Consider the following 12,996-nt stretch of genomic DNA (forward strand, 5'->3'; position numbering starts at 1 on the left):
TAAATGATTTAAAAAAAAAAATCTGCCTTGCATGCACGCTGAATGCATTATTTAAGAATAATAAACAAGTTAAGATGCACAGACTGCCGAATTATTATGACGGCTCTTTGATGCACAGCATCCATTCTTCACCAGTAAACAGATTTGTAATTACCAGTAAATGATCAAGCAAATTACTATAATCTGTTTTCTCAGCTTCATTCTTTCCCCATTACTGAGCCCTAATGTGAGGTTACTGATAAATCCCAGGTTAATGAGCTGTTACCACAGTAAATTAGCGATTTGTAAATTGATACGACAAGGAAATGTGTTTTGCCCTCTGGCTGAGGTGCAGGTCAGCCAGTAAGCAGCAGGAGTTTGGTGCCTTGCTGTGAGATAGTTCAGCAGTTGTGGTCACATAGTTCAGATGTAGACCCCGTGGTTAATGATGATTTGTCTAATTTCCAAATCCTGCAGTTAGTTTTGACAGAGCTTGGTCATATCAGATTGCATTGCTTCAATAAATTAATATGCAGGACTGAAGTTTCGATGGAAAGCACATATGGCTGACTGTGGTGTTGAAGTGCTTGATTATATGGCTGCCATGCATCTGCAGAAGGTGTTCAGTTGCAGTTGCACACACATGATAATGCATATCCACCCACATCACACTCTAGCACAACCCTCTCTGTCAGTCATTTCAACCTGTCACATTCCTAAATCACGCCGCTCACACCTCTCCCGTCCCTTTATGCAAACAGATTTGCAAACAAACGCCTTCCCTTCACCTTCCCTTTTTTTTCCCTCTCCTCGGTAATAATCACGTAGGATCTCAGCATGACCCTGTAGCTGTGGAAAAGTCTCATGCTTTTCATTTAGAATTGACTTTAGCTGGAGCGTCGCACCGCTGCCATGAATTTATCAGGTACACGGCGCACCTGGAAGCCAGGGATGGACCTGTATGTGCATGCACATAGAGAAACAAACACAAGCAGTGCACATCTGAGAAGATTTGCCTGTCACACAGATTTGTTTAAGCGCTCTGATGTATTCCATTTCTCCATTTCGCAGGTTTAGAGTTTCAGTGCATCACACAGACTGACACACAGCATACCCACTGTATTGTTTATCTGTGTCTCTTTCGGTTTCCTTTTTGCAGCCTCTAATTCTGTTTATCATTTCTCTTCCGCACGTACAATAGCTGTGATCCCTGCAAAACTCGCCCTTTTTAATGCAGCTTTCCATCTCACTGCTTTCCCATTTACTAAGCTACTGCCTGCTTTAATTTCAGACATTCTCAGATCAGCGAGAGCTCATGATTACGTTCCATAACCATGTAATGTTCATCTCGGCCAAGCACATTTCAAAGGTTAGATATGATTTGCCCTCTTTTTGTCTGCTGAACAATAGAGCATGTTCTTTGGCATCTCCTGTTTCCCCAGTTTGCCGTGTGAACGATCCACTAGCGTCATCTAGTGGCCGAAGCAGTAAGTGCTGCAGACGGGGTAAAGGGTGTTTTTCCACAGCAGCGTGGAGAGACGAGATGAGCTCAGGCTGCTGGGAGCCACGGAGGTGACAAGTCACGCGTTTAGTTTAAAAGCCACTGTTTAAAATGAGACAGATACTGTCAGGGGCTAAAATCACAGCTCTTTGATCACGGAGACGGATGCTGATTTAATGAGTCATTATTGCACAAAGAGATGAGATGAAAGTAAGTGTAATGGAAATTTTTGAAGGGGTCTCAAAAGACCGGGAATCAAGGCTTTCACTTCAAAATTTTTTTAATTTCGGCACAAACAACATATAAAGATTACATGCTTAAATATCATTTTTATCTGGTTTTTTTTTTTTTTTTTTTTTTGTCTTCTTCTCTTTCCCTGATAGTCACAAACTTGCATGGACAGATTGAAAGTATATTTTTGTAAACAGAGGAAGTGACTTGAAAAGATGAACAGCAGTTATATCTTTACCGGATAGTGTGGGAGGAAGGGCTGGATGGAAAGGTATTATATGAATCTGAATAGCTCTGAGCTCCATCTGTTGTGTACTATAGAGAAGATGAGTCACTCCGCCTGGTACAGCACGGGTCAAAGCAGCCCCAAATCCCCGGCTTCATACCCACACACTCACAACACAAACATTCAAAGCCGCGGAGAAGCAAATAGTCATACCGGCTTGTGCTTCCAGTTTGCCGTCGCGCATTTGCCCCGTGTCGACAGTTTAGTGAAGGTCTCAAAATCTGTTTGTGTCGACGACGCGGTTTCATGTTATTCGGGGACAAATATTTTAAACTGTTGTTGCTCTACGGATTGTACATGTCATCCTTTCAATAAACATATTGATGGATGGCGTGTGAGCTCTCAGTCCTAGCTACGATGCGAAACTAGACGCCTCACCGCGAGTGAAACCCTTTGAAGGAGCAGAAAATGCCCTGAATGGCTTCAGCAGTTCTCCAGATGAAATATGCTTACACGAGCATAAAAGTAACTCACAGGTTCACATAGATTATCTTGATTGACTGAATTTGGTAGTCTCCTATAAAGCCTGGTTAAAAATTTCATTTTGGAGGACGAAGGAGACAGACTGGGTTTAATTTGACTTTTTAATCTGTATTTCATACTTGCATCAGACTCAGTCACACCGCCATTACTTATTGTAATGAACTGTTTGTGTCTGTATGTGTGGAAGTGTGCGTATTGCCTGTCAGAACCTTCAGAACCTTCAGACATGTGCACGTTCACGTGCGTGGGCTGAAGCTGACAGCAGTTTAGATGCTCGGATAAGTGTGTGAAAACAGTTTTTTAGTCTTCAAGGAAGCTAAATGCCATCAGAGGGATTGACAGAATGAAGAAAAAAAAAACTGTAAACGAGTGGTGTGGCTGTAAAGAAGGAGAACATGCTAGAAAGTGTGAGAGAAGGGAAACAATACTTACAGTTCTGTCCTCACACTCGCCACACATGTTTTTGTGTTGCAGCATTAGGAAATTGTTTGTGTTGCATTTTGTCACATAAAGGAAAAGAGAATCACGAAACAGCATTTTTTTATTTTCTTAGAGACAAAACAAGGTTGAGAACAACAAAAAGAAAAAGACATTTAGCAAAGTTCAAACAGAATCGCTATGCTGCCTTGTTTTTCTTCTTGTGTGACAAAAAAACACAGCATGAATATCAGATTTATTCCTCACAGCTACAACCAGTGGCTCACCTTGGGATGAGACACCGAAACACCTGTGGCAGACGAGCGCGTACAAGAAGATTCATGCAGATGTCGCCACTAAACATGCGCACAGAAGTCACGCGTTCTTTATTTTCTCCTATTAATTAGCTTCACATGCAGCAGCGCGAGTGAATTTAACACATGACAACCTTTTCACCCGATAACGCAGCTATACGACGGCTGACAGAAGGCCGGTTTATCGCCTCGATCGGAAAAAAACAAGGAACTTCAAAGCAACCTGCCAGCAAAATAAGTACTCATTATGCATTTACCTCCTGAAGTTGTTTGCGGCAGTCCTCCCGCAGCGGAGCTGCTCGGGTGAGTCTAAAGTGACCCTTGATGTGTGATGTGATGGCTCGCAAAGTAGAGGCTTTTCACAAACTGCTCTGGAGTGTCATTTTGTTCCTGTGAAGAAGAGGACAACAGCTTTTTATGTGCAACACAACAACGGTTAAAAATAGAAACTTAAGGAGGAGCTTCACTGATGAAAAATGGTGCAATAACATTGTATTGTTTGTGGTGTGGAAGTTTTTTGTTTTTTTTTTATAATTTAGAGCAGGAGTTTCTGTGTGCAGCATCATTACTCAAATGTGCATTTAGGTGGCACGGTTTAAATTGAAGAAAAGAAAAAAATGCCCTATGGTGTGTAATGTTGAGTTAGCCCATTTCTGTATGTATGTTACTGTACTACCTCCATTTTGAATGCAGCAGATAGGATTTGGTGTGATACGGTACTGTGTATGTTTGGCCATCAGGTGTCTTCAGGCGAGGCAGCTCATCCATTTTAATACCCCCCCCCCCCACACACACACACACACACACACACACACACACACACACACACACACACACACACACACACACACACACACCCTGCGGTCTCAGCTGACAGTGAACGCTGCTGAACTCAACCAAAACTAAACCAAACTAATCATTGCCAATCTCTTCTGCCCTAAAAGGTGCCCTCCTCTCCTAATATAACTGCCACGTTTAATTTCCATCTGCCGGGAGGTGGCAAGTGAGGATAGAATGATGCAAGCTGATTAGCGGGAAGTGGGCCAGTTCGACAGGAAACGGATTGAACTTTGCCTGATTGGGAGTGCAAGGACATTGACATCCTTGGCAACATTCAGATACACTGGACTGTGAATGCAGATGTTTAGTCAACACGCTCCCGGAGCGGAATCCTTTTTCTTTATCTCTCTATTTCACATCGGTTTGCTGCCATCCACCCACTTCCACACACAGTCAGCTACAATTCTCCCGGATGTGACTGGCCAGCTCAACTCTTGGCTTGAAGATGAGCAGAGGTCAAAATATGTGAGCAAAGTTTGATTTTTCTACCGATGGGAGCTGTTCCTCACTCAGACCTCATTTACCTTGACATTTCTCCGGCCAGTGAGGGCTTATCTGCTGATCTGGAATCAGTGGCCCAGGCTGAACCGCACACTAGCATTGTTAAGGACACTGATACACACAGATTTGCACTTGTGAGAGAATCACAAATAGCTGTATTATTCAACATACAGTGCTGTGATCTGGAGGCAGTGATAAAAATCAAAGGAGTCTTATTCAGTGCACATCATTGTTAAATCCCCCAAGTTGGATGTCATTCGTCTGGCGTTGGCAGATATTTGTGGGTTGTTATTCAGTTACTGTGCTGCTGCTTACTCTGCTGCTTTGTGACATTGTAGATATTTTGTCGTGCTTTGTCGTCACCGTTATCTGGCCCTGTGTGATTGTCACCTTATGTGAAGGTGTATTTCAATTATTTCCTTCTGGGATTCATAGACTATTTCTTTTTCTTTTCTATTCTTCTCAGCACATTTATGAAGCATCGTGTTTATGGCCATTTAGTTTTGGTTGCTGAAGTCTGTTTTATTTTATTCAGCTAAAATAAAATATTGGTAACCTGTCAGTTAAACCTGTGAAACTTAATGACTGAAATGGCTTCAGACAAATTGAAGAGTGTATATATTCCAGAGATGTGTGATAGATAAGGCACAATCCACAAAGGGATAATTGTCAACACACTCACGCAAAAGCAAACACTGAATACGTAATCATTGTGGTACTTATGGCTCAAGTCTTTTTCTAATGACAAATCTCGTACACTCCGTATGCACAAATTACACATACATGGAGGCTGTTTATACATGGCTTTTGCATGTAAATGCTAATATGTCTTCAATTAGGTCACAGAGAGGCCTATTATCTGTGCAAAAGCTCCTTTAGAAGGCTTCTGGGAAAACGTAAACAGGGATGCATAAGAATTCATGAATGATTTACACTCAGAAGATGCTCCTTTCTTCACCTGCTTTCTTCCGTAACGGAGCGTCTGCGCTCTCGTTCCGTCATCGCATGGCTCATAAAATGAGCTGTATTTCATCAAAGGTGGCTCCTTCAACAAGCCTATTCCCTAATTGGTGCTTGAGCTTTTAAATTACCTGCGTTTGCTCATATTAAAAGCTGTTCTACCAAGTTCTGAATGTGTAAAATATTAAAAAAAAAAATGAAATAGCGGTAAAGTTTTATATCAAGTGTAGTTCCCTTGTGTTCTGCTTCATTGGTTCTTTATCAAGTAGAAGTCAGACCGTTCCGAGATGACATCGCAGTAGTTTCAACTATTTAAACAATACATTTTTTAAGTTATTTGTCCCACCACACCAATTATATTGGAAGCACAGCAATATACTTGTATCTTATATTGAGTTTATAAAAGGATGGATCTGTATTGGTTTGTATACTGTGAAACTGTTGAAAAGGTGCTATTGTGGTAATTTTTAAAAATCTGATTGTTATGGTTTTTGATTTTGGATTCCTATGTAAAAAAATAAAAGTTTATAGATTCATCAAAATAATGTAATGGGCAGCAGCAGTAAAGACAACGTTGAGACATCATCATGTTGATACCATTTGTTTTTTTGTTTTTTTTTTATCATTTAAAACCAAACACGCATTGCTAAAACAATTGATTCAGCATTGCTAACTCATTGGGTTTCTATGTATTTTACTATTGAGTTAAAAATCAGTAACAGTAAAGTCAGTTAAATAATTTTTTCCAGTTTGATGGTCTCGCATCCATTGACTGTGTAAAGTATAGAATTCATATCGGCAATCATTTCTTTATTTCACTGAGGTATTTTTCTTGTAATTTGTTTAAAATTGGCAGTATTCTTTTAAAGCAGGAGCTCTGCTTGACTGAGTGTGAACTGATCTCTCAAACAGAATGTTTTCTCTGCTGATAATGTGCAGAATTTTCCATGATTGTATTTTAACTCAACACATTTGTTGTTGTTGAGTCCAATTTTTCCAATCTAAATCTAATACAGTTCAAACAAAATTAGTTTTGCACCTTCGGGTATTGTAAGAAAAGCGGCATGAATTGCTCATCTACCTGGTTTCTACTGATTCTCTCCTCTGATACTGCAGTTTTTCAGGGTTGCTTCAAACTTTATAACCTGAGCGAAGGAAACATTTTATTGCGCAGCTAAGAACGGCAAGAACCATATTAATATGACTTCACTGTTTTATTGATTCTCCAGTACAGATACAGATTTACTTGGCCTGACTGTTGGTATTCTTTGGAAGACGGAACACAGAGCTCTGATAGTTCTGGTTCAAATATTTGCACTTCTGCTCATGTATTCTCTGTGAGATACTAAAAAGCTAAAAACTGCAGAAGGGAGGGTGGGAACTTGGTAACGCGATTACACTTGGTGGTTTTTCCATGCTGTTGAAAATAAGAAAAAAAGTCAATATTCAGCTTTTTTCCATTACTACTTGGATCTCGTCATAAAAACACACAGCCTTTCCATCTATCCAGGTTTTTATGTGTTAATGTTGTGGATTTAAGCTAATAAATCATCCAATTCCTTGTTTCTATTCAGGTAATTCGCCCTCAGAAGAGTCGGAGGAGCGCGACAAGGAGCCAAGGACGCTCACCTACCCCGCGTACATCGCCAGCCTGCTGGACACAGGCGCGAAGCGCATGGCGGCTGGCGTGCGGATGGACTGCACCAGCCAGGGTCAGTGCCCTCGCTCCTGCCACCTCTGCCACATGAGTCCCCGGGCGGCGCAGGGACGCCAGCAGTCCGAGCCCGTCCTGCTGCAGATCACTAAAGCGTCGCCCATCTATGAGCTGGTGTCCAACAACGAGACCTACCAGGTGCGCACGGCTGCTTTTCAACTTTATTAAATGTTTTATACATGCATTTATACCTTTTTTTGTAGTTATTCGTTCTTTAATTTTTGTGATTATTACCGAATGTTCCTCAGTTAACACAAAAGTTTACTCAGGAAAAGAGACTTTTCAGCCATTCTATCCATATAAGTTAAACTAATCTGTGAGCGCAGCAGATAATAATGCAAACAGGCTCCGAGCATGGGCGTGTGATCATTAAACCACAGTCTGTCTATTAGCCGGTTTCCTGCCACGGAGCCCACGGTGTGTTGTGTGGACGATCCATCAGACCTGAAAACCTCGTAGCCTCATTAGGAAGCAGGTTTGCAGGAACAGAGAGAGCTTCACAGGAAAGTCTTTTCCCCTCGGCGGATCACGCCTCCCTCTGCTGGAGGCATGCTGCGCCATAAACTGCCGTACTGCGCTGTGACTTATTTGACTCCATCAATATTGTACGTCGATACTGCTTCTCTTCCTCCGGCAGGAAGAAGGGGTCAATACGGGGCTGTCCACCCTCCTGTGGTGTCGGCCTTTCATCGTGGAGCTTAGTCAGACAGATACAGCTGCTCTCATTGACGGGAGATTTTTGGAGGTTGCCAGAGTTTGACTGCGCAGTTTACTTATGTAGATATAATGTTCAGCAGTTGCACTAGACATTTTGTTTGCAATCGCCAGCACCACCAACAATGCTGTGGCTATTTCCAGACTGTGGAGCTGTAAAACTTCAGCAGGTCACTAAATTGTAAATTAAATCCATTTGAATCCATGCAGAATCCAGATAACTGCAGCTTCAGATTTTGTAATTTTTCCTGTTATGTAGGAAATGCTTCATGAGCATCAAATTACTCGCAATAATTCAGCTTTATCTGAGGTGCAATTCTCAACCAAAAGAAAGCCAGTTAAAGGACACATTGACGCTGAAGTCCCTCAATATAATGCTAGTCAAAGTTCCTCTAACAAAACTGAGAAGATGGTTTATTATCACAGATGTGGCTCTCAGGAAGCAGTAGCTGGGTAAATACCTTCAATTCCTACTGATTGCTGAGATCCAAAGTGTGTGTAGCCACGTCTTGTTGTATCAGAACTTTGCTTTAGGTTATAAACAGAAACTGAAGTTTATTGGTTGACATTTTTACCACTTATGTTATTCAGTAGTATTTTTTTGTTTTGTTTTGTTCTAGCTGTTTTAAACTAAAAAAATCTTTGACTATCCGTCTCCCTGTTTTTTTCCTCCAGGCCCTTCAGGAGGCCATGATGAGCATGCTGTGGTGTTCGGGCAAAGGCGATGTAATCGATGACTGGTGTCGGTGTGATTCCAGCGCGTTTGGCACAGACGGACTGCCCACCTGTGCCCCACTTCCTCAACCGATGTTAGTAGAATAACATTAGCTCCTCTCAGTCCGGCCTCTCAGATGGGCTGGGGTAAATACCATCCATCACTCCACTGGCACAAATCCTTCTCTTGCTGCAGTGCTCTCCTGCTCCATGTATTTTATTCCCACATTACGGCAGTCCAGAGTTTATTTTCTCCTGTCCAGCATGGGTGTGCTGATCAATTAAGTGAGCGGCTGTATATCGATGAGTTGACACGAAAACCTTTGAAAACCATTCTACAGCTCTGCAGCAGATGATCATGCCACAGTCGTACTCACCTCAGGAGATAGCTTTTCTTTTTGTTAACGATAGTGTGTCCGACCTTGCACAACATGTTTTCATTGGATTTCAATTCTGCAAAACACAGATATAATAATAGCCGCTGCCAATTACAGTGACAAGGCCGGTTTGCTGACAACATCTCTCCATCAGGCTGTTTTACATCTCTGACCGTCTGTTGCCAGGCTGAAGTTGTCTTTCACCTACGAGCCCAGCAGCTCATTGGTCATCATGGAGTGGAACCACACCGAGCCCCCAATCGGCGTGCGGATCGTTGATTACCTAATCAGCCAGGAGAAGGTGACGGAGAGGACCGACCACTCCAAAGTGGAAACAGGTATGTTAGTCCCGAAGTTTTTCCTGCCGAGTTTTTCTTTTAATTACAAGCAATCCTTAATTAGATGGAGATTTGATGGAACTGTACTAATGTCTCCAGCCTGGCGCCAGCTTCAGGTCAGCACTGTTTGAGAACCGCGTCGTCACACTGTGAGCCGGGTGTATCAAAGCAGTCAAGACCGTTATTAGTCACAAACACAATTATACGTGGTATAACGTGTGGTGAAGTGTGTTCTGCACCTGCCGCTTCTGGGCTTAATTAAATGCAGCACTCGTTGTTTCACATCCAAGTCCAAACAAAGAGTTTTCACTGACTGAAGAGGATAATTTTACCAAGAAAATCACGTAATATAATCATATCGTTCAGATAAACCCTTTTACCATCTACCTGCTGACCCTTTGCAGTCAGATTTGAGTTATTCACCTTGTTTATTTAGTTTACTTTCAGTTTTTCTAATGGATCTGGGCCAATGTGAGATAGGTAATGAGCTGGATATGCCTTTTTTATGCAGCTGTTGGCCAAAATTAAAACCAATATTTCATACTGTTGCATGTTCAAACCAAAAACCTGCCAATACATCATGTAAGCTTATTTTGCTTGAAGTAGTTCAACTCCAGGAACAAAATTTTGGATCTGCATAAATTACAGGTGAGCAGTTTACAGTGAAAGGCAACAATGCTTTTAAACCAGAAAAAAATGAAAAGAACATTTAAAACTTAAGACTATGAATTTTCAAGGAGAACTGTTTGAATATTTAATATTATGTGAGGGAAAAAAATCTCCAAAAGTCAGATACAGTTTCTCATGCTTTTTCCAGTTTTAGCCTCCTGTTGTCCACTTGCAGCTGCAATCTTTCAGGCCACCACAAGATGGCATACATCAGTAATAATAATAAAAAATAACAGTGAACTCGGTGTAATTTGGTCACCAGGAGTCTGCTATAAACACTTTTTAGAAAAAAGCTTTTGTTAGTATTTTACATGTGTGTTTGCTTTCATTTAGTTGCAAAATGAGTTAACCATAATGCATTAACAAGTAAATATTGTGCTAAATCTGTTAAAATACGTGATTTTCAAGTTGTAAATAAATATGTTGTAGTTTAATAAAATAAGATGTTTACTTTGTGACCAAGCCCATATCTTTAAAGTGTTTTTGGCTGTGTTTGTTCCATACAGTCAGTGTTTGAGCTGTTATGTATGTTGTCCCTCATGTTTTGGCTCCGAGGAAATCATAAGCAGCCAAAGGAGCAGTGGGAGTGCGTGTAGATCTGTCACCCATAATAGAGAGCACAGCTTATTTTGCTTCCTCCATACGAACTGGCAAAACAGGGGCCGTTTATTTTAGCAGTAATGACCCGATCTATAATGGAGAGTGCTGCAGCTCCCTGTGAGCACCAAAGTTTGTTGCAGCTTAATGAGAGAATAAACTGTATTTGTCAGAGCAGTGAGGATCATTAATCAATACAGTAGGTTCAGAAGGGAGACCAAAGCAGGGAAGCATTTTCTTTATTAGCGGTATTATGGTAAATGCAAGCTCTACAATCAGCACTTAATGGCCCTTCCTAGGTGTAAGTGATTGCATTTACTTTAGAAAAAAAAAGTTACGGTGTGAGTCTGCATTTATTCATGGGGAACTTTTTAGCTCTATGCAGAAGACAAACAAAAGAATTTGCAAGTCTGACTCCTTTCTCTCTTTCATTTTTTAGCACGTTTTCTGTTGAAGTTAGAGAATGTTCAGTGTTTTCTATAGTGTTGTGACATGGAGCCAGGCTGTGGCTTTAAAAAAATCTTTGAGTTAAGATTCTGTCATTAATGCCTCAGTTGTTGGGAGCACATGAAAAATTTGGTCTGTTGTGTTTGGAAAAGCAATAGGTTGAACTCTGTTTGCTCGCTTTCTGATTTTTTTATATTTATTTATTTTTATTTTTTTTGTACTTTTGTCACACCTAATTGTTCCAGATCATCAAACAAAGTTAAATACAAGACAAAAACAACACAACTCAACACAAACACTTTTTCACACCACTGTATTTCTCAATAAATTAGCAGTGTTTTACTAAAATTTAGTTCTGGTAATTGTAATTTTTCGACACAGTGTTTGACCGACCTGGCTTTACATTGCCGTGTCAGCAAAGTCCCATTGACCCCTGGTCTGTTCTATGATACAGGTCAACAAAAGTTGCTCTAGTGAGCAAAAACTTTGAGGTGATATCTTGGATGTTTGCGACGTGTTGCAGCATTAGCTGCAACAAAATATGATGTCTGGTTTAGTTTGGTCTTGATCAGAGCTCATTGAGTTCCCTCTGTCAAAAGAGCACTTTTTTTCAAAAGCTAAACAAATACTACTCCGTTGTTTGACCATCAAAACCAAAATGGATAAATCCCAATTTCAAGTGATCACCATATGAACACATTAATACTAGAGTTTATTAATTATTTTTTCCTGTTTGAGTCGCGGGGGGGCAGCACCAGGCGTCATCAGTCTGGCGTACAGCAGAGCGGTGAGCGTAGTGAAACGGCTAGCACGGCATGCAGTGCCTCGCCACATGTGCTTGGATCACCCGAATCGTGTTTTAATGCCGTTTGGAAACAGAGCCTGAGTCTGAGCTGGCCGTATACGTCTGCTTTTAACCCTCTGACGTGCATGAGCTTGAAGTCAGTGAAGTGAAAATGCCACAGTGGTTTTCTGTGCCAAATGCACAAACCAAATGTACAGAAAACACTTCTGGACTGAGATGAAAAAAAGTGTCCATTGCTTGGAAAATAACGCCGATATTAATGAGGATAATTACAGAGTGCCATGACTGAAACCTGCGTAGTGTTGAAGTAATGGCTGTTGGTCGATTTTATGGCCACGGGGAATTCACTTTCCCTGCATGTGTCTTTGTGTCTGAAAATATCTTCCCTTCCATTTGGTGTTTTTCTTCACTACCTGACCTTTGGGCGCGAACGTTCGCATTCACAAAAATTTACGACAAACCTTTGCAATGAGGCAAAGTATCTTATTCCAGCTGTGCAGTGTGCAGTTTGACGTGTGGCACCGGAGTGTGTGTTTCCCCGTGCCAAGCAGAGTGTCTGCAGGAGCGCCTCATGCTGCTTTACTGGAAGCACCGCATGCGCGTTGCAACCACAGCAGACTCACTTCAGACTTACGTTACAGTCGACTTTATTTTGAAAGGATATATTGAATAAACCACCCCCGTATCTGTGCCACCTCATGTTTCCAGCTGTCTCTCATCATAACTGATCCTCCTCAGATTCCCAGGAATCTTCTCACAACTTGGTCGGAGAGCTTTTTTTCCTGCGCTGTAACAATCTGCAAAAATCAACTGCAGCTTTCAACATTTTTGTCTCCGGAAGCGATCTCAAAGCTCTTTAATAGAAGACTATAATTGCTACTCTTGAACAGGATGTGAATGGTTGTGTGGTGTTTTTCATTGTATTTCAGTTTTTGCTTCTTTCTATTCGTATAAATTGTACCGATGTGCCTCTTGGCCTCTAATTTGATTGAGATATACTACATTTTTCATGAAAGGTAATTAAAGAAAGTTTACAGCCTGGTTAACAAAAGTTGTTTTTCAGTTGCTAGTCCACATTAAATGTCACTTTTGTGGTGATTTAATAATAC

At 41.2% G+C, this 12,996-nt stretch overlaps 1 protein-coding gene across 1 annotated transcript in view; it reads left to right on the top strand.

The window, feature by feature from the left end:
• astn1 (astrotactin 1) overlaps positions 1–12,996 on the top strand; it is a 337,883-nt gene that overhangs the window by 296,544 nt on the left and 28,343 nt on the right. Inside the window, 3 exon segments of the mRNA XM_030115287.1 lie at positions 7,087–7,364; positions 8,616–8,749; positions 9,218–9,369. Coding sequence (XP_029971147.1) covers positions 7,087–7,364; positions 8,616–8,749; positions 9,218–9,369 — 564 coding nt within the window.

Source organism: Salarias fasciatus, chromosome 18, assembly GCF_902148845.1.
Source record: "Salarias fasciatus chromosome 18, fSalaFa1.1, whole genome shotgun sequence".
Classification (NCBI taxonomy): Eukaryota; Metazoa; Chordata; class Actinopteri; order Blenniiformes; family Blenniidae; genus Salarias; species Salarias fasciatus.